The sequence below is a fragment of the Somniosus microcephalus genome, chromosome 13 (genome assembly GCF_052327205.1).
Source record: "Somniosus microcephalus isolate GS21.2 chromosome 13, FLI_Smic_1.0, whole genome shotgun sequence".
Lineage (NCBI taxonomy): Eukaryota > Metazoa > Chordata > Chondrichthyes > Squaliformes > Somniosidae > Somniosus > Somniosus microcephalus.
The window spans coordinates 160,714,540-160,735,810 of NC_140999.1; the positions used below are offsets into that span (position 1 = coordinate 160,714,540).

Sequence of the window (21,271 nt, forward strand, 5' to 3'; positions counted from 1 at the left end):
CAGTTGCTGTTCCGTGGTTGTTCGTTGGTTGTGCGTTGGTCGTCTTGTGGGAAGACGAGGGTCAGGCTACGCGCTGCTACCGTGAAAATCGTTCACGGATACGGGTTCACCAATTGTAGCGTTGGAATTGATGAGCTCCCGTACTCACGTCGTTGGGTCACCAATGTAGCGGTTTGTGTAGATCGCCACTAAATAAGAGAGTTTGACTTCGACGAACTATAAATAAGTTGTTTATTTACAGGAACAGGCTAATTACATCAGGTAAGATAGCAGGTAAGATGGCTGACTGTAGGAGCACCGTGGTGTAGGTCTTGTCACAGCGGGGACTCCACGAGGACTGAGTTCGCAGTCCTGTGGGGAGCGTGATGATGTCATCACGCTCTGCTGTGTGTTCCCGCGCTTTGGGCGTCACGTGATCGCGTCGTCGCGTTTGCCCGCCACGTGACCGCGTCGTTGCGTCAGTGCGTCTCCCAGTACGGAGGCTGGCCGTTGAGGTCGCGAGGCCGGGCTGTGCCGGTGCTTGCCGCGGGGGCGGAAGATCGCGTCGCTCCCGTCGGCTGACCGATGCGGCCGAAGTCGCGGTAGGCCGGGCTGTGCCGGCGGCCGTTTTGGAAGACCGAGTCGGGCCGGTGGCCGGCGCGCGTGCGTCACGTGATGTGTGACATCAGCGCATTAGGTCGCCTCTTAAAGGGGCAACAGCCCAACAGGTAAGTTAAAGGGGCAACGGCCCCAACAGGTAAGTTATACATACATAAGTAAGTTAAGTACATACAGTTAGGTAAGTTAAAGGGAATTATGTATATATATCTATATATGTAAGGGACAACCGGTGGTACTGCCACACTATGCTATTTGCCTCAACCACTCCATGTGCTAGAGATGTTGTAAATGTGTTTAATGTTGAATAAATTCATCGTTGTTTTTTAAAAGACTTAAGAAAAGAATTAGTTTATAATGAAATCACAAAAGTTTGAACATGTAGAAACATAAACAAATGTTTAAGTACCACATGGTGTGGAAATGGTCAAAGATCAGATCTCCCAAGATGGTTTATAGAGCTCCCTGGTGGTCTAGTGGTTAGGATTCGGCGCTCTCACCGCCGCGGCCCGGGTTCGATTCCCGGTCAGGGAATGTCACTTTTACAATTTTAATCGGAAAACATCGTGGTTTTTTTCAAGAGATCTGATTGCAGGGGTTTTTCAAAACGAGGGGCATAAAAATAAAATAACATTGAAGCACACAGCGTTTGCTCCACAAATGATTGACTGGCCAGCATTAATTCTTTTTGTTTGCGATTGCCAGAATCTATAGTTATTTTTATTTTTCACGATTTTACCGAAAATGCAGAGAACCAGTATAAATTAAAGAATCCAATTAATTAAAGAATATAAAGAAGCAATCCAAAGCGGAAAATAAAAGCGACGTTCCCTGACCGGGAATCGAACCCGGGCCGCGGCGGTGAGAGCGCCGAATCCTAACCACTAGACCACCAGGGAAGCTCGAGCACTAAATTCTATTTAGACCTCTCGAACCTGTAGCTCGCGATTACATCATGCACGCAGTTAGTCTGCGGTGGCAGAAGATTCGGGACTCCTGATTGGGTGAAGGGCGAGGCGCCCACCAATGACTGACGGCGGGCGGGTGACATGCGCCGCTGATTGGGCGAGGGGCGGGGCGCCCACCAATGACTGACGCCGCTGATTGACGCGGGCTGGACGGCTCACTGGCCGTCGAGAGGCGGGGCCTCCTGCCAGCGGGGCTCTAAGCCTATAAAAGCCAAATCGTTGGCAATTATTAAACATTGGAGAGAGAGAGAGAAAAGAATCTTGAATCGTCGACGTGAGAGTGCTTCGTGCCGGTTAACTGTTTCAAATGGGCCCTGTCGCCTAGCGTTTAGCTTCTTCGATCATCGCTGTCGGGTTCCTGTTTGGTGCGGGTCGTGTCTAAGGTAAGGGTGGCAGAGGGGCGACACTCGGTGTGTCCCCCCCCCCCCCCCCACACACAATCAGCCGTCCTCCCGGGCCCTGGGCTCCGCGGGCCCAGCGATCCAGTCCCATCCGTTTCTGCTGCCTCCTGTTTGCCCACGTTGCGAAGCCTCTTGACACCAGGGTGGGGTTTTAATGTCTGTGTTTGCGCTGCATTGCTCACTTCCTGCCTTCCTTCAGCAACTTTTTAAACCTACTCAGCCTTCTGATGACAGCTGTGCTGTGAGCTCAGTGTATCCTCCCAGCAATGTTTGTCTTGGAGCCAAGAAACTTTCTTTTCAACTAAGTGAGTTGTTCCGATTTATCTGGTGCTCGTAGTTATTTGAAGGTTGAAGTGTCAAAATTGCCTTTTAAGTTTGGGAAATTTAACGACTTGCGATGACAGTTTGAGGGTATGTTTGAGCATATGTTAATTTAACAGTGACTCACCTAAAATGTGACACTTGAGCAGTTTTATACTCTGGATAATCCCTGGCAGTCTCTGGGGTCATAGGATGCTACTTGGGCCAAGATTCTGTTTATAACTTGTAGACCATTGCCGCGACCACAAAGCCTGTTGAATTCTGCAGCTAAACTGGAGATAAATTTCTTCAGCAGCTTGAAGATGTCTATAAATTCTGTCTTTCCCTACTTCTCCACCCCATCCCATGAGTATAACTTTCTCTGAGTTTAGCAGTCTTGAAGTTACAGCAGTTGATTTTTGGTAAGATTATTGGGTCAGGACCAATTCTTAATGTTTTTTTCCCCTTCCCCTCTCCCACTCCCTAAATAAACTATATAATGGTCCCAACTGTAGCTTGAATTACTGAATCATTAATAATTGTAGATGTTATGATTTCCTGTGGTGCTATATGGATAATTTGGGGTCTTGAGCACAGTTGTGATGTTTAGTTGCTAACCAGACCTGTTTATTTTAAGGCAACTATTTAGTTTTATCCAGTGGGGGTAGTCTAAATATATCCTAGTCAAAACAGATCGTCAGGTACTTGTGATTTTATTTTGGACTGGCTCTAATTCAATCTACAAGCTTCTATCAAACGTGATTGATGTTGGAACAAAATTGCTTTTTATATTTTGGCTGTCTTAAGTATACGGGATATTCTCAAACTTTTAGTCTCTTTACATAATGACTTAAAAACTCTGTGGCTGATTATATGAAGGTAAGATTTTGGACTAAAATGTACTTCTTTGGTGGGAAAGGGAAGGAAGGCTTTAATTTATTGTTTATAACTTAGCAAAATGCTTAATGTACAGTGAATTACTTTAACGTTGTGGAATATGGTTTGTGATGGAAAGATGGTCTATGGTTAACAATGCTTGCTAATTATTAGTACTGACTAAAGCTGACCTACAATATGTAGTTCTGTTTTATGACCAGTCAGGCTGGGCATTTCTCTGCACTAGAATGGCGCACTAATTTTGAAGAACCTGTTGAACTACCAGCTGAGTGTACAGTTGGTGCTAATCTGTTAACCTAAACATATGGTTTTCTTACTTTGTTTCCTACTGCTATTTCAGGGTTACCATCCAGATACTAGTTTGAAAGATCATAATGGCATCCATTCCATCAACTGGCTCTCTTGCAGCAACCCATGACTATTACAGGAGTAAGTAACTCTGCTGGAAAACAATTTTTTTTTAGTGGGGTGGGAAGGAGGAGGGAACTACTGAATTACATGTGCTACTGTTGGGCTACTTCCAACAGAAGCAACTGCAAACTTCAATAACAACTTATTTAGGTTGGAATAAAATTCATAGAAATGAGTTTTACCTTTCAAATGAGTCCAGCTTACTGAAGTTTTTTGTACTGTTATTTCTATTAACAGCAATGACATGGCTTTTTAATACTGTCTATATCCAACAGGATTAAATTTGTAGTTCAAGAATTTTTGTTTCTGCAGAATGTACAAGTAGATAACATCCATAAGCTTTTAATTAGGACATGTTTCAAACTGGGGTCCAAGGGGGTGCCTGAGGGAATTTAATTTCTGTATTTATTGACTATCCTACTATTTCTGTTCTGTATCTGTACTAGTATATTCTGCAATTACTTTTTTTCATCTAGTTACCTGACCACCCCTTTCGGGAAATGGATTTCTGAAGTCAGTTTTTTGCAGGGGTAAACAGCATAAGTTTGAAAACTACTTGCTTAGTGGTTAGATTTTTGGTGATAATGCATTAATTTTTTTCAGTTGAAACTTCTTTGCTGTTTTAACAAAGATGCTAATAGGAGTTGCCAGGTTAATCATAATGGTCTTCCGGGGTCCTGCACACAGCTTTGTTCCTTTTTGTCAGCTTGCTAAATTAGTTAACACCTTTTTGTTAAATAGTGAGGAATTTTGTATATGTATGATTTCAACTCCATGTAATTAATGATAGTTGACATTATACTGAACATGAAATTAATGTTGGTAACAAATAAGGAAGAACTAACTTAATCTGTTCAGGTTGAAAGCTGTATTCTAAACCACTGGCTTTCAATCTGAGGTCCCTGTAACCCCAGGAGTTTGGGGGGGGGGGGGGGCGGTGCTGGGAATCCTGAGGGGGCTGAGCTCCTCACATTGTTGTTCTGACTTTTCCTTGGCTTTCTGTATTAACTTGGCACAGTATTTCTAGAGTTGTATACTAATGGGAAGTTTTTTCCTTTTTGAGTAGGCTGATGCTGTCGTTCAGAATTCCGGACAGGGTACCTTCACATTGTTTGTATTTGCAAAGCAAACTATGTTTTAAACATATTAGGCATGTTGGGACATTGAATTCCAGGAGCTTAATAGTTTGCAGAAAAGCTAATGTATGATAAACGCTTGACTTAAAGTACAAATCTCCAATTCCAGGGCGCCTTGGTTCAGCTTCCAGTAATAGCTCTTGTGGCAGCTCTGAGCACACGGGAGAAGTGATTCCACACCACCCAGGTAAGAGGAGTTTTACTAAGCACTTTATGTAATGCAGTGTATTTTTGGTAAGAGAAGCTATTGATGTCCAGTTTGCTTCATTTCAGTGTGTGTTTTAAACAAATCTCTGATCTAATTAAACTCAACTATTTGGAAATGGTTTGAATTTAATTATGCTACCAATATTCAAAACTACTTTTAATTAAGTAATTGGTCTCCTGTGGTTACTCCGAGTTGAGCTGAAGTTTAGCCTTGAGATGAATCAGGATTATAAAGTGGATTTTAATTGAACCAGGATGTAATTCAGTCCCCATTTTAGTCACAGTCGATCCTTAATTCAAAGGGGGACAAATTCAGTTGGTTGCGCCTCCCGTTAGTGCCTTAAGAGGGCGCTAATGGGGCACAAAGCAACTGGTGCCTGGGCGCGGCGATGCTTGCACCACTCGCGAAATTAACTAGACATTTTGCGGTGGCGCTAAACACTACCGCCACGATCTCCTGCTCCGGCAGATTGTGACGTCAGTCGAGTGCGCAACGCCCCGTTAGCGCCCCGGACCGGATATTGAGTGGCGCCCCCTGCCTTACCGCCTGCCGCTAGCAACGACAGGTTGAGGGGAGCATTATACTGTCCGAAAGGGACTAGGGGAGCGCTATTTAAAGGCGACCGCTTCCTGCCTTTTTTTGTCGGTGACATTTTTGCACCACGCATAGAGAGAGAGAGAGAGACTTCTGGAGCGATTCAACGCTGTGTGAAGGAGTTTTGAGTACTGAGCAGCACTTTGCAGGTTTATTTTGATTTGCCCTTCCTTATTTCGCCAGCTCTCTGAGGTAGCGCCTCGCTCCTCGGCCTTTGCACCTTAAGACAGGTGTGAAGTCCCTGATTTAACGCTCCAATCACCTCCAGGGGCAATAAAAGCCAAGTTTGCTGTCGGAGGCGATAATTAGCGCCAGGTGCTAAACTTTGCGCATGGCCAATAATGGCGCCCCAAATGGGGCAATACTGAATTTTTCCCCCAAAGTATTTTATAAAAATAAATGTTCATAATTGTAGTGAAATTTTTTGGCAATTTGGAAAGTAAGATAATTTAGTTGTCAGAGTCATAATGGCACAGAAGGAGGCCATTTGGCCCATCGAGTCCATGCCGGCTCTCTGCAGATCAATCCAGTCAGTCCCATTCCCCCACTCTATCCCCGTAGTCCTGCAAGTTTATTTCCCTCAAGTGCCTATCCAGTCTCCCCTTGAAAACATTGAGTGTCCACTTCCAATGTTTTCAAGGGGCGACTGGATAGGCAATTGAGTTGGTTGGAGCATAGGAGTTTCTCAGCAAATCAGGCTGTGAAGCTGGGAGATACGAAACAGACACTATAGTGCCACCACAGACAGGAGTGTGTTTGCATGAGTAGGCTACATTATAGATGTAGAATTTTATTAGCTTGTCTTCATGGGCCTGCATGTTCAGTTATCAGTCAACAAGACCTAAACCATCCCTGGTTAAATTCAGATTCAGATTCGATTTATTTGCCATATGTAACAAGTACAATGGAATGCTTGTTCCCCGTAGGGACGCGTCAGCTATACATACAGCGCCGCGTTCAGAGTCAATACAGTGGCTTCCCGTGGCAGTGGGAGCACGATGTCCCTCAGCCGCTCCGTTCTCCAGTGCAAATGGGGTTGCAGTATTATTGTAACTCTTGCTGCACGAATTTATCATGAAACTTCTAAATGTTTTAACAGGAGATTTACTCCTGAAATGTGGTCAGTGCTCATATTAAACTTGCCTTGAACCTAAATAATGAAGCTGTGCCATGGAAACAAGCTATTGTCAAATCTTGACTAAAACTTGCCTGTGTAACATGTACTGGTGCCACAAGCCATCAAGGCTGGAACATCTTGGGAGTTTGAGACTAGCGTTTAATTGTTTTTGAGTTGAAAGTACACTTGTCACTAAACAGTTTTTTATAAATAGCATAGCTTTTGACAAGAATTGCTGATAACTTAAAATAGGCATATGTTTTGTTTGTGCATGACCTATATCAAGGACGCAGGTAGGCAGATATCATTAGTTACTAATTAACTTTGTATTTACAGGATTACCACCTTCATCAGGCCAATGGTGGATTAGCTTTTTCTTTGGGAAAACTCAGAACCATCCAGTAATGACAACCCTGTCTGAGTCCTCAGAGAGGTGAGATATCCATACAACGTGAAGAATAGTAACGGAAGGTGGTCAAGTAATAAACAAATAGTCTAAAATGAACAATATATGAAACCCTAACATCAACTCAAGTGCCTATCTTTCAAAGGTATAGGTGTTAAAACCAGTGTATATAACAGAGATACTGCAATAATTTTCTTTTGTCTTTTTAGTGGCAAGATCAGCTGTATTCTGCCTCAACAACTGGTGAGGAAACGACATGCCAGTGAGCCCAGCAAACCTTCATCTTAATGCTTTAGCTCCTGAAGAAGACGCTAGGAATTTCAGGCGTTCCGAAATCTTAATCCTAAAAATAAAGGCTGCTTTAAGTTTGTAGTTATTTTTTTAAAAATAAAATTATTCCTTATTCTCCCCATCTAATTAATGAGAATTGTTGTCATCTAATCAATGAGAATTGTTGTCATCTATATCCCTACTTGGCTTATTTCAACATCTAATAATAAACAAAAAAAACTTTAGCAGCCCATCTGTCTCGGTTTCCATTCTTCCAAGTCTCTTGCTCTCAAATTTTCTTTTGCTGGGTGACTGGCAAAATGGGAAACCAATAAATTCTAGGTGAACCGAATCACATGAAGACATAACCTCTAATCATGAATTGATATGCAATTAAGACTTGGCAAGATGGTAGAATACCAAATCAGTAAGTTTCTCAACAAGTTACCAACTCCTAAAATCATGATTGCTGATCAAAAGGTTAGTTACTTTAGAGAAAAAGGGAGATTAAAGTTGGATGAGATGTAAAAGATTTGTTTAAATGCTCTCATTCAAGACTGGATGTCGGACAAGCAGTGAAGGGGGTGGTGGTACCCAGTAAACCCTGACAATGCGGCCGTCTCCATTTTGAAAGGGGCCTACCACGTGCTGCCCAAAGTGCCTGTTTTGGGCGGTAGACCCATTTTAATAGGCAAATCGAGGACCTCTGATGTAAATAGGAGCCCGATTGCCATTTTAAGTTGTAACTGGGTGGAGGATGTGCTGTGCAGGCTCTGGTCAGTTCCATAGGCGATGGAGCCGAAGAGGCCCAGCAAAGGTAAGTTTGGAATTGTTGTGGGACTCTGAGGAGTACTGCAAAAATAATCAAGGCCACTGCTGCCCTGGGATCCTCCTGCAATCCCAATTTCCCCTGAATTTACCTAGCTGGCGGTTGGGGCAGCCTCAATGGGCTTGCGAGCTCGCTGGAATGTAAAGCCTCTTCGCTTCAAATGTGGGTGACCTGCCGGTCTCCAAAAGTCAAAATCAACTCCAGGGAGTGCTGCGTTGTTTGAAATCCTTCGAATGAGACATTAAGCTGAGGCCCCATCTGCCCATTCAGTCAGATGTTAAAGACACCATGGCAGTATTTGAGGGGGAACAAGGAGATCTCGTGTCCTGCCAAGCATTCCTCCCTCAACACCACAAATTAACTGGTCACTGCAGTTTGTGGGATCTGTATTTGCCCATATGACAAAACTCTACAGTGTAATTCATCCCTTATGAAGCACTTCGGGATGTTTCGTAAACATGATAAGCTGTTAAGTAAAAGCAACTTCTTTTTAAGAGTCAGAGCTTAAGTGCGCCTTTTCTGTGATTAGTGGGTTGAGGAAAACACACAATACTGGCACATGTTTCTGCTTGAATTTTGCCAATAACCCAAATCATAAAATACACATGCCTATTTATATACACTGTTGCCTAAGCTCAGATAGCACCTGACTTAGCTGTGTTTTTATATAGTGGAATTATTTAAACTAGTCTGAGAAATCTTAATCAAACATGTATTCTGGTTAGTGCAAAATCTACTGTCAATATATTCACAGGAGAATTTTTTGATAATTCTGTTTGGAAATTAAAACCAAGGTTACCTTAATACAACATCTTGGTTAACTACTGAAATATTGGAAACTGAATCCTCAATTACATTTACACGGGATTCCAAAAGGCCCATTCATCCTGCAGCTCTGCATCTGCAGCATTTACATTGCTGGGATCCCTTGTACCTCCGTTTTTGGTAACATCTGTGCCTAGCATAAGTGGCACAATGATGGAGGACTTGCAAAATTATTGTTTTGGGAAGTTTTCACCATATGTTGTAACAGTTATATTTATTATATTAAGTGATCATTTTATGGTTCTTTTATGTTTGTGAGTCCAGTATCCTGACTTTTTTTCTTTGTTGTATCGTTGAGCTTATTTGTTTCTGGATAGTCTGCCCTTTTGTCTTTAGAACTGTGACATTTTAAAATCATCTTTCTTTGCACCCTGTCTCCACATAGTCTTCATTTCAGTTGGGGAAGGGGGCAGGGGAAATGGGCCCTATTCTAGGCAGCGAATATAATCAAAGTTGCCATCAATATTGTTCCATGTTGGCCTTGTGTGGTGAGCAATGTCTTCTTGATCATTTCTTTCCTTGGTGAAACATTTCACCAGTACAAGGCACTTGTGAGGCATCCAGTCTCAGTTGTGGCAATACAAGTTATCCTGTCAAGTAAACTGGCTTCTAATCTTTCAGGTGCTATTACTTCACCTCTGAATGCAAAAATGAAGTCTGAAATACTGTTAGTACATTTTACACACCATTTCGCAACTTTCTTTATTTAAGCAATAACACTAAGCTGCTATGGTTTGCAGACAGTGTTGGTGTTCAATAAGCAGTACTATGTATGTAGCAGTTCATGTTTTTCCACACAGCATGTCCTTAATGTTTGTACCTCACCAAGGAGAAACTAAGTTCTCCCCACAGAAATGTGCTGGGATGGATAATTGGATGACATTATTCCAGTGCGCTAATTAATTGTCATTTAATAAAAGAACAGCAGAGGCTTGGAAATAGGTTGTCTTGTCATTTTTTTAAAGCCCCTTTCACGGGCTCCACGGCCCATTCAATATTCCACGCATGCGCGGTTTTTCCATTTAAAAGCCGGTGAGACGGCTGCGCGGGAGCTCCAGAGCGCCGCGCGGCCACATGGCTGCTCAGCTTAAAGGGAACATTGTTGTGCACCCTCTTGGCCCGGAAACAATGAGAGAAGGAGTTGGAAATAAAACTAGATAATAGCTTGAGGTGCAGTTGCAACGCAGATATAGTCTATACAGATACAGTGTTCCACTGGTATCTGTAGAGTGTGAGCTGCAGTTGGACGACACGAGTTAATTTACTCAGTTGGCAGCAATCTTGCCTTAGAGTCCGAAGTTTGTGGGTTCAAGCCCCAGTCCAGGCCTTGATCACGTAACCTAGGCAGAAACTTCAATGCAGTGCTAAGGAGGTACAGGCCATCCTTCAGATGCGATGTTCAGTGAATGCCCTGTCTGCCAGTCCTGGTGGTTCAGGTGGGCATAAAAGATCTCATGGCACTATTTGAAGAGCAAAATTTCTTCTGGTGTCCTGCCCTACCTCAACCAACACCACCAAAGATTGGTCATAACTGGTTATTCATCTCAGTGCACAAAATAGCTGACACATTTGCTTAATTGACTATCCGGCACTTTATAAATGTGATTTTTCATCAGGTTGGAGTTACGCTAAACTGGATGTAGAGCCGAAGTAGTGTGAGACTGTCTGCTAGAGATGGTCTCAGATCCCTTGGCCTCAATGCACTTGGCAGTCAGATTGCTCCCAAACTACACTATCACTTTTTACGTCTGTGGGCTCTGCATTGATGTAAAGGCAGGAGTACAGCAATACAATTAGATCAAATGCATTGCCAGCTCTGGCACTGAGCTGCACACAATATTCCAAGTATAATATTTTTCCTGATGCTGAATTGGTTGATTTCAACTAGAGCAGCAATCCAGGTGCTTTCATGGTCTGTGCACCACTGAGTAAAAGGGGGGAAAAAAACAGCCAAGGTTACTTATCCTGATTGTTATCCAGTTACTTTTGCTGGAAAGTGTGTTTGGACAACACTTGAATGCGACGGCCTCCCACATTCTACCCTATGTAAACTTGAGGTCATCCAAAACTCAGCTGCCCGTGTCCTAGCTCGCAGCAAGTCCCATTCACCCCTCACCCCTGTGCTCGCTGAAACATAGAAGATAGGAGCAGGAGTAGGCCATTCGGCCCTTCGAGCCTGTTCCGCCATTCAATGAAATCACGGCTGATCATCCAAACTCAGTACCCTGTCCCTGCCTTCTCCCCATATCCCTTGATCCCTTTAGCCTTAAGAAATATATCTAACTCCTTGAATATATTTAATGAATTGGCCTCTCTGGTAGAGAATTCCACAGGTTCACCACTCTCTGGGTGAAGAAATTCCTCCTCATCTCTGTCCTAAATGGCTTACCCCTTATCTTTAGACTGTGACCCCTGGTTCTGGACTCCCCCGCCATCGGGAACATCCTTCCTGCATCTAGTCTGTCTAGTCCTGTTAGAATTTTATAAGTTTCAATGAGATCCCCTCTCATTCTTCTAAACTCCAGCGACCTACATTGGCTCCCGGTTAAGCAGTGCCTCGATTTCAAAATTCTCATCCTTGTTTTCAAATCCCTCCATGGCCTCACCCCTCCCTATCTCTGTAATCTGCTCCAGCCCCACAACCCTGCAAGATATCTGTGCTCCTCAAATTCTGCCCTCTTGAGCATCCCTGATTAGAATCGCTCAACCTTTGGTGGCCATGCCTTCTTATAATACTCATGTGAAGTGCCTTGGGATGTTTTACTACATTAAAGGTGCTATATAAATATAAGTTGTTGTTGTTAGGCCTTCCATATTCGAATAGCCTGCACTTGGAAAGGTTACATGCAAAGAATGGCCACTTGGGTGAAGAGGCAGAGTGCAGTCACCCATGGGGTAGTGCCCTGCACCAATCAGCCCATTCAGGAGACATAATTAGAAATAAAAGTTATAAATAGGTGGGTGACAGTGAATAACATTAGTGAAACAAGAAATCCCACGTGTGCTTGTTTTTCGAGCGTGTCCTTGTACAGACAGGAATTTCACGTTGCACTTCGCAACCTTTGTCCCAGATTGAGTAATTTGGTAAACAGGTGGCTGTGCGCATGCACGGCGCCACCATGTTCTGTTCTGGAAACCTGTTTTGCAAAACGAATGTGGAAATGAAGAGAAATTGACAGAAGCGGGCGGGGAAACTGACGGGCAGCGCAGCAGCTTGTCGCTGGGGCAGTTTCACGCGCCATTGGCTGCTTGCACACTTTAAACCAATCACAGAAGACTTGACCTAATGGAAATTCAGTGGTTTTCTTGCAAGACTGAAAAACAAGCGAAAATTTACCAAAAAATCGGGAGAAGTTTAGTTTGCATGTAATGGAGAAACAGCAATACAGAAAAGAAACATCAGCAGCCTAATTTTATTAAGTGAGTGAGATGCAGCAGTCTCTTGAATACTAGAAAAAAACATAATCCAACGGAAACCTTCGGGTAACTTGATTTTGTAAATGTATTATTGACATAAGTGCACTATTAGACCGTAAAAGGCATATTTGCGTATACTGAATATTGGCACCGCTTTGTATTACGTAACAATCCTGTTTTTGGAGACTGTATGTCATGTTCTGCAGCTCCTGAAGATTGACGTCTGGCTTTTTTACAGTTTGGACCTATTTCAACCATGACCACTGTGGTGTATGTAACCGTTCCACCTTTAAGAGAACTATTTTAAGAGATGCACTACTTTATCTTGGCTGCTGTATACTGTAATACCGGTGGTGACCACACCGGTATATAAGTGCTGTGTAATGATTTATTGGGCAGTTCAGCCTGACCTTCGACTAGTAAAGACCTGTTGAATTTATTCTTGTGGTCTGTGTGCAGTGATTCTTATTAACAATAACTAGAACACACAGACTTAACAGTGGCGACGATGACGATCTTACCCTGCGGCAGAGATATATCCAAGGCAGTTTAACGGGCGTCGAGAAGAGGCAGCCGCCCTCATCATCCTGCTGAGAAAAGACTCGGGTCTGAAGAGCAAGGAAGAATCGTGACACGAAGCCTTCCATCAGCAACAGGCAGTGATCATCCCTTCTACCACGGTGGTGGGTAAGCCGATCAGCGACGAGCAGCAAGTCGGCCACGTTGGCTGTGAAGTAGGGGAGGGAAAAACAGAGGATATAAGGGCGGAGAACTCGACCACGGCCGGGGAAAAGAGCCGGACAGAAGTCGGGGCCAGAGGCGCTGAGACTGGGGCAGCGTAAGGCACGGGAGCAGCGGTGAATGCAAACGCAGCCGGTGTAAAAGACCGGGCTGCAAGTGGGCTGGGAGATGCAACAGCGTCGAGAGAGAGCTCGACCGCGACCGGGGAAAAAGGCCGGGCAGCTACCGAGGCCGCGAGGCGCGGGAGAAAATAAAAAAATAAAAAATAAAAAAAACTGCGGAGAACTCAGCCGCAGCCGGGGGAAAGGACCTGACTGCAAGAGGGGCTGGGAGGCACGATTTGAGAACCGCTGGGGAGGGCGAACGCAGCAATAAGGCAATCGCCATTACAGCCAGCGGGGGAGAAAGGCAAATGCGGGAAGCCACCATTTTCATAGGCGGGGGAAGAAGACAAGCGCGGGAAACCGCCATTTTGAAAAAAAAAATAAAAGAAAAGAAAAATTTCTTTTTGTTTCTCAAGAAGATTGCGAGGATGCCTAAGCGTGGTAACATCAACGATTTCGATGCCGATGTTGAAGATTGGGTCATGTATGTAGAACGCATAGAGATATACTGTAAGGCAAATAAAATATCAGATGAAGATAAAGCACTAACCTTACTAAACTCAATGGGTGCGAAGACATACGGGCTATTGAAGCATCTTCTATCACCAGCTAAACCGGCGGATCAGGCTTTCGCTAATATTGTTGCTGTCCTGAAAAATCATTTGAACCCCACACCGCTGATGTTAGCGGAACGATTTAAATTTTATGTGAGAACACAACTGAAAGAGGAAAGCAACGTGGAGTATTTAATTGAACTGCGTAAGCTAGCAAAATACTGTCAGTTTGGGGAAAGACTGACAGAGGCACTGAGAGACAAATTCATGTGTGGATTGTCGAAAGAAGGAACACAAGAGCGGCTGCTTGAAGAGAATGATCTTACACTTGATAAGGCTGTCACTTTTGCAGCATCGCACGAAGCCGCAGCGAGAGGCACTGCGGAAATGCAGCTGAAGGCAGCGGTACTCAGCGTAGATCAAATGGCTTTGGGTACAGCGAAATGTTATTGTGCAAAGACAACACATGATCAGAACCAATGCTGGTTTAAAAATCAGAAATGTAGAAAATGTGGCAAGCTTGGTCACATAGCTAAAGTATGCCGGTCAGGAAAGAAGACCAGCAACAAAAAGTCACTGCAGGAAAAGTGCAGAAAGGTACATAAGGTGGCTGAGAAGAGTTCGGATGAACAGAATTCGGATTCAGACTCCAACAGCAAGGAACTGGGTAGTCTGAGAATTCACAATGTGAGTAAGGAAGCTGACCTACAAACTATCTGGGTCACACTTCAGATAGCAGGAGTCCAAGTGAAGATGGAATTGGACACCGGATCGGCGTTGACAGTCATGAATAAGCAAGATTACAAAAGGTTATTCACACATATTCCCCTACGGGATACGGAGATAGTATTGCAGACATACACGGGGCAAAGAGTATACCCCATCGGAAAGATAAAAGTCAAGGTGGTACACAAGGGCAAAGAACACCAAGGAATGGACTTATATGTACTACCTGAGGGAGGTCCACCACTTCTGGGACGGGAGTGGATCAGGAAAATAAATATGGACTGGCACTCCCTAAAAGCAATAACGGTAGATTCCGGAAAAAAAGATGTCAAACCTGAACGATTGTCCAGAATATTGGATGAGGCTAAAGAGGTGTTCCAACAGGGACTGGGAACACTGAGAGGAATTACGGCAAAAATCAAGATTGCAGAACATGCAAACCCAAAATTTTTCAAAGCCAGACCGGTACCTTATGCGATACGACCTGCTGTGGAAGCTGAGCTGGAAGGGCTAGAACGTTCAGGAGTACTGTCTAAGGTGGACTGGAGTGAGTGGGCCATGCCCATTGTTCCCGTCATGAAGCGTTCATCGAGTAACAAGCCAGGGGAACCGGGGAAGGTCCGCATCTGTGGAGACTTCAAGATCACGGTTAATCCGGTGCTTCACACGGTGCAATATCCGCTTCCGCGGATTGAGGATATCTTTGCTTCATTGTCTGGCGGGAAACACTTCACCAAGATAGACCTGGCGCAAGCGTACTTACAGATGGAAGTTGAGGAAGAGTCGCGCCAGTATCTCACAATCAACACGCACAGAGGCTTGTATCGATATAATAGACTGGTTTTTGGAGTGGCTTCGGCTCCAGCAATTTGGCAGAGGGCCATGGAGCAGGTATTACAGGGAATTCCAAGCACTCAATGTTACTTGGACGATATCCTGATTACAGGAGATGACGATGAGGAACACCTTGCAAATTTGAAACTGGTGCTCACCAGATTGAAGGAATATGGACTTCGAGTTAATCGCCAGAAATGTGAGTTCTTTCAGAAACGGATCTCGTACTGTGGTCATGTCATTGACCAGGAGGGGCTGCACAAGTCACCTGACAAGATCGAAGCTGTTGTGAAGGCTCCCGCTCTGGAAAATGCATCCTAGTTGAGGTCGTTCCTAGGGTTGATTAACTATTACCATAAGTTTCTGCCAAATCTATCCACAGTGCTGCACCCGCTGAACGCTCTTTTGCAGAAAGAAGTACCATGGAAGTGGAGCGAGGACTGTAAGAAGGCCTTTCGCAAAAGCAAGGCATTGATCACCTCAGAGGAAGTGTTGGCTCACTTCAACCCAACGCTACCTATTCGTTTAGCTTGTGATGCTTCTCCTTATGGTATTGGAGCAGTACTCTCACACAAGTTGCCAAATGGCTTGGAAAGGCCAGTCGCATTTGCATCCAGATCATTGACCTCCGCTGAGCGCAACTATGCTCAGATAGATAGGGAGGCTCTCAGCCTTGTGTGGGGAGTAAAGAAGTTTAATCATTACCTGCAGGGCCAGAAGTTTACACTGCTGACAGACCACCAGCCGTTGGTATCCATTTTTAACCCTAAGAAGGGTGTTTTGGTGATGACAGCACCGAGGCTCCAGAGATGGTCCCTTTTCCTAGGGGCACATCAATATCAGATAGAATTCAAAGGTACAAAGTAGCATGGTAATGCTGATGGGCTGTCGCACCTGCCACTACCTACTGAGGAGGAGGCACCGACGGTTGACCCGGTGGAGTTATTTCACTCGACCATCATCGAATGTTTACCTGTCACCAATGCAAATATTGAAAGGGAGACTAGGAATGACCCGACACTGTCCCGGGTCTACGAATTGACAGTAAAGGGATGGCCAGCCCATGGTGATCCACTGTTGCCGGCATTCTCAGCAAGACGAGAACAGCTGTCCATCTGTCAGGGAACATTGATGTATGGAACAAGGGTGATTATCCCTCCTAAGTTAAGAGAGAGAGTTCTAAAAGAACTACATGAAGGTCATCTGGGGGGAGTCAAGATGAAAAGCCTTGCTAGGGCTTATGTGTGGTGGCCGGGTATCGACCAACAGATAGAGGATCTGACGAAAAGCTGCTCAGGGTGCCAAAAAGTCCAAAATGCACCTCCAATTGCACCGCTGTATCCATGGGAATGGCCTTCAACCCCATGGCAACGTGTACATATTGACTTTGCTGGTCCATTCATGGACTCCATGTTTTTAATTGCGGTGGACGCACATTCTAAATGGCCAGAAGTGATTAAAATGACTACCACTACCTCGGAGAAGACGATCGCGGTGCTAAGAACGATATTTGCAAGAAATGGATTGCCAGAGCAAATATGTTCAGACAACGGACCACAGTTCGTGTCAGAGGAATTCCAGAAATTCCTGAAGAAGAATGGGGTGAAACATTATGCCTCTGCCCCATATCATCCAGCTACGAATGGGCTGGCCGAGAGGTTTGTACAGACGTTCAAAAAGGCAATAAAGGCCATGAGCGAAGATCAGATTCCACTGCAACACAAGGTGGACAATTTCCTACTGGCATATCGAAACGCCACCCATGCAACAACAAACCAAAGTCCTGCCATGATGTTCTTTAACAGGAGGTTGCGGTCCAGGTTGGACTTGTTAAAACCAAATGTGCGGAGGGAAGTCGAAAACAAACAGTTCCAGCATATCAATAACAAGCCCACTCGGAGTTTTGAAATAGGACAACCGGTGTTAGCCAGGGACTATAAAAACGAGAAATGGCAATCTGGAACAATTCGGGCCAGACAAGGACCCCTGATGTACACGGTAGATGTTGGTGAAAATGTAATGCGACGTCATGCTGACCAACTGGTGGGATCGAGAACAAGGGTCGAGCCCATAGTTACGACAGAGACAACCGTGGAGGAAGTTAGTGAACCTGAAGCATCTACCTCAGAAGTGAATATACCTGATGATGATGTCCTATCCATAGGGGATCAACTAGATGAGTCACCCCAGCAACGAGAACCAGAGACCCCTGAAAGGCGTTATCCGTCTCGGATCAGGAGGCCTCCTCAGAGACTGAATCTGTGAACTGTTTTTACATGAAGTTGTGTATATATGTTATTATGTTATGTTAAATGGGGAATATATACTGTTAAGCTAAAAAGGGAGGATTGTGGTGTATGTAACCGTTCCACCTTTAAGAGAACTATTTTAAGAGATGCACTACTTTATCTTGGCTGCTGTATACTGTAATACCGGTGGTGACCACACCGGTATATAAGTGCTGTGTAATGATTTATTGGGCAGTTCAGCCTGACCTTCGACTAGTAAAGACCTGTTGAATTTATTCTTGTGGTCTGCGTGCAGTGATTCTTATTAACAATAACTAGAACACACAGACTTAACAACCACTACCTTCTGCCGGTTGCCTGCTGGCAAGGAATCAGTTTTACAGAAATAAGCTGCAGTGTAGCTGTTTCCGACGCTTTCCTCACATTATACAGATTGGAGATTGCAGGGTGTGGTGTATACTTTATTGTTCAATTTTGTACTGTACGTACGATAAGTAGAATTGTTCTTTTAAAAAAAAATTCTGGTGACTTCAGAATGTTTGTACTTCGATTTCTAATCATGGGTGAAATGAGGCAGTTGTATCCGAGCTTTGTCCAAAACATAAATTAAAATATTTTAATGACTTAAAAAAACCAATCTAGATAAATGTCCATTGTAGCTTGCATTCTGGTTTCTTTTCTGATTGGGGCTTGCTGGACAGTAGACAACAGCCCATCACCAAGGCCACTGATTATCACTGATATGAAATGCGTTATATTCCGTTTATTGTATGTGGTTCCAGGAACTTTACCAGTGTTTAGAGAATTGATTCCTATTATTCCGTTTATTTTTTTCTGTGGAAACTATAGATTGGTGGACGAGATTATCAATGAAGTAACCGTAAAGCAATCCCAGAGAATGTTCTGTAAAGGGACGATTTACTGAAAATAAAGACGCCAATAAATATAGTTTTGCTCGCCGATATTTTGAAAAAACAAAGAATTTGCATTTATATAGCGCCTTTCACGACCGCAGGACGCCCCAAAGCACTTTACAACCAATGAAGTACTTTTGAAGTCACTGTTGTAATTTTTGTTGGGTTTTTTATCTGGTTTTTCCTCTTCCAGGAGATCACATGGTTTCGGGCTGGGTGGAGAGTATATATTGTGTAGGACAGGCTGATGGACCAGAGAGTCTTTCCCTGTCTGTCATTGTTAGTACCTATGTAATGTAGGGAAACGCAGCAGCGAACAGCAAATTTTCTTCAGCATCAATGGTTTTTATCTCTGTTAGATTGGGTAAGACTTTAAGGGCTGGATTTTACCAGCCCTGAGGAGGCGGGACTGCTGGGAAAATGGGAAAAATTGGGAGCGGGTCCCAACCCCGATCCCAACCCGCCTCCGAACCATCTTCCCGGGAGGTGGGTCCCCGACTCGAGCAGGGACCCGTCTCCTAGCGGCGGGGAGGGGATTAACAGGTAGTTAACAGGCAGTTAAGAGGCTTTCCCCCATTTTCAGCCTGCTGATGTGACCTTCCCGACGGCGGGAAACCCCGCCAGGGTCAGCAAGGTGAGCTGTGGGTCTGCTGCAGTGTAAGTGTGCAAATGGCAGCTGCAGAGGTAGTGTGATGGGTGCAATGGTGCACAGGTAAGTATGACAGGTGAGAGAATGTAGTGAGCAATATTTTTATTCTGTTTATATGTATCTGCAGGTGACAAGATTTGATGTTCCTGAGAAGCCTCATCTGATCGGCAGAAGTGACAGATGGCTTCTGTAATCTCACATGCAGCTGCCATCTGTTTTCTCCTAAGGAGAGAGTCATTGGTGAGCCTGGGTGCAAGGGCTCACCTTTGGACAGTGATTGTCAGTGTTTGACAGCAACCTCAATGCTGTCAAACACTGACAATTCATCTGTCAAAAAATTATGGTGTCTGTCATTTTAACAAAACTGGCAGATGAAGCGTCATGCACTGATGTCATCTGACACCGGCTTTCCCTTAATTGGCCGGCAAGCCCGCAGGGCGGACTTAACAAGGCCAATCAGGGGAAAATAGCGTCAGGTTGTCAGACGTCACTGGGGGTGGGACTAGAACCCGGAAACCAGCAGTCCCGCCCCCAACATGCCTCCTCAGGTAAGATCCCGGCCTAAGTTTCCCTTCCATGTTTCTTCTTGATAATTAGGACTTCCCTCTCAATTATTTACTATTGCAGCTGCAGTCTTTAAAAAAAAAGCCCCAAAAGATTGTGTGCCTGACTCAAGGTTCATAAATATTTTCAGTGAAGAGTAACTCTCACTACCTCAGCAAGCCACAAATTCTGCCAAATTTATCTCTTAGAGTGCTGAGAACTCTAGGGATTCTTTTTGTCTCCCTGACTGCTTTTGCTTTCAGCTCACTTACTGGTATGCTATCAAACTTCAGAAATAGCTTTTGTTGCTGTAATCTTAACCCTATAGAACTAAAATGTACCTTTCTCCATAGTTCTAACTAAAAATAAAAATTGTAATCACTTAAATTATGCTTACCCTGTCATCCATATTTAAAGAAAGAACTTACATTTATATAGCATCTTTCATGTCCTTATTGTGTCCTCAAGTGCTTCATAGCCAACTAATTATTTTTCAAGTGTAGACATTATTGTTATGTAGGCCAATTTGCACACAACATCCCACAAACAACAATGCGATAAATGACCAGATAATCATTTTTAGTGCTGTTGGCTGAGCAATAAATGTTGGCTAGAACACTTGGAGAACTCCCCTGCTCTTCTTCAAATAGTGCCATGGGATCTTTTATGTCCACTTGAACAGACAGAGAGGGCCTCGCTGCAGAAAGACAGCACCTCCAACAATGCAGCATTCCCTCAGCACTGAAGTGTCAGGCTAGACTATGGGCTCAAATCCTAGAGTGGGGCTTGAGCCCGTGATCTTCTGACTCAGAAGTGAGAGTGCTATTACTCAACCTAGCTGACAATTTAATTCCACCTAGCTATGTCCCATCTAAAGAAAATCTGACTTTTTCTTTACTTGATCTAATATATCTTATCTTTCCTTCCCCTTTCCTCTAAAATAAAATCAGTGTCACAGCTTCTACTTAACTTGACTTATTTTTCTCCTGGCTCTCATGTCGCATTTTGGAGGTGGGAAGAAATTTTGCCTTAAACTTTTTTTTAAAAGTTGAAAAACAGTTTGTCCAGCTAATGAAAGCCGAAAACTGATGCAACATGCTCCATCTCTGATGCATTTTTAGTTGTTTAAAGTTCTTCTGCTGAACATATATCCCAGCCAGTGTATTGGTAGAACTCATTCCGCTGTATAGCCTTTTACTTTATATTTTTCAAGTTCACTATGGACCCTACATTAATGCTAGAAAATGCACACTGAATACTACTTAATAATTTTTCAAAAGGTTTTCTATTTTCAGTCTTGTTCTCATCATTGAGACTAGGCTGTGAATGTTTCTTAAAACTTTGGCCAATGGCCTTCCATTGTTCATAAATAATTAAGGTGGTACTTAATCAGACAAACATTTAGTAAACATGAGCTTTTGAAATCTCACAGTTCTCCTTGAGTCATTTTTTAAAAACATATTATGGAGAGTTTTTTTAATAAGGCAAAATACAAATTCTGCTTTAATTCTACAATTTATCGATTGAGAAATAACAATGTAATAACTAGTTTATGAAAGCAATTGCCATGGAGTAAGTTTC

General features: G+C 43.8%; 1 protein-coding gene and 2 non-coding genes across 4 annotated transcripts; 2 read left to right on the top strand and 1 right to left on the bottom strand.

Moving 5' to 3' along the window:
- Nucleotides 1-1,059: 1,059 nt before the first annotated feature.
- trnae-cuc (transfer RNA glutamic acid (anticodon CUC)) lies at nt 1,060-1,131 on the top strand. The gene has a single exon. It is a non-coding gene; the product is annotated as a tRNA-Glu (tRNA).
- A 293-nt stretch (nt 1,132-1,424) lies between these two features.
- Nucleotides 1,425-1,496, bottom strand: trnae-cuc (transfer RNA glutamic acid (anticodon CUC)). The gene has a single exon. It is a non-coding gene; the product is annotated as a tRNA-Glu (tRNA).
- A 295-nt stretch (nt 1,497-1,791) lies between these two features.
- Nucleotides 1,792-7,556, top strand: ppdpfb (pancreatic progenitor cell differentiation and proliferation factor b). Of its 2 annotated transcripts, none has more exons than XM_086005477.1 (5): nt 1,792-1,948; nt 3,504-3,592; nt 4,820-4,897; nt 6,966-7,062; nt 7,245-7,556. In XM_086005477.1, exons 2-5 carry the CDS (start codon nt 3,538-3,540, stop codon nt 7,321-7,323), a joined length of 309 nt encoding a protein of 102 aa, XP_085861603.1. In that variant the 5' UTR covers nt 1,792-1,948; nt 3,504-3,537; the 3' UTR covers nt 7,324-7,556. The 2 variants fall into 2 exon arrangements, with proteins under 2 accessions (XP_085861603.1, XP_085861604.1); XM_086005478.1 differs by lacking the exon at nt 1,792-1,948 and adding an exon at nt 2,557-2,688.
- Nucleotides 7,557-21,271: the final 13,715 nt, after the last annotated feature.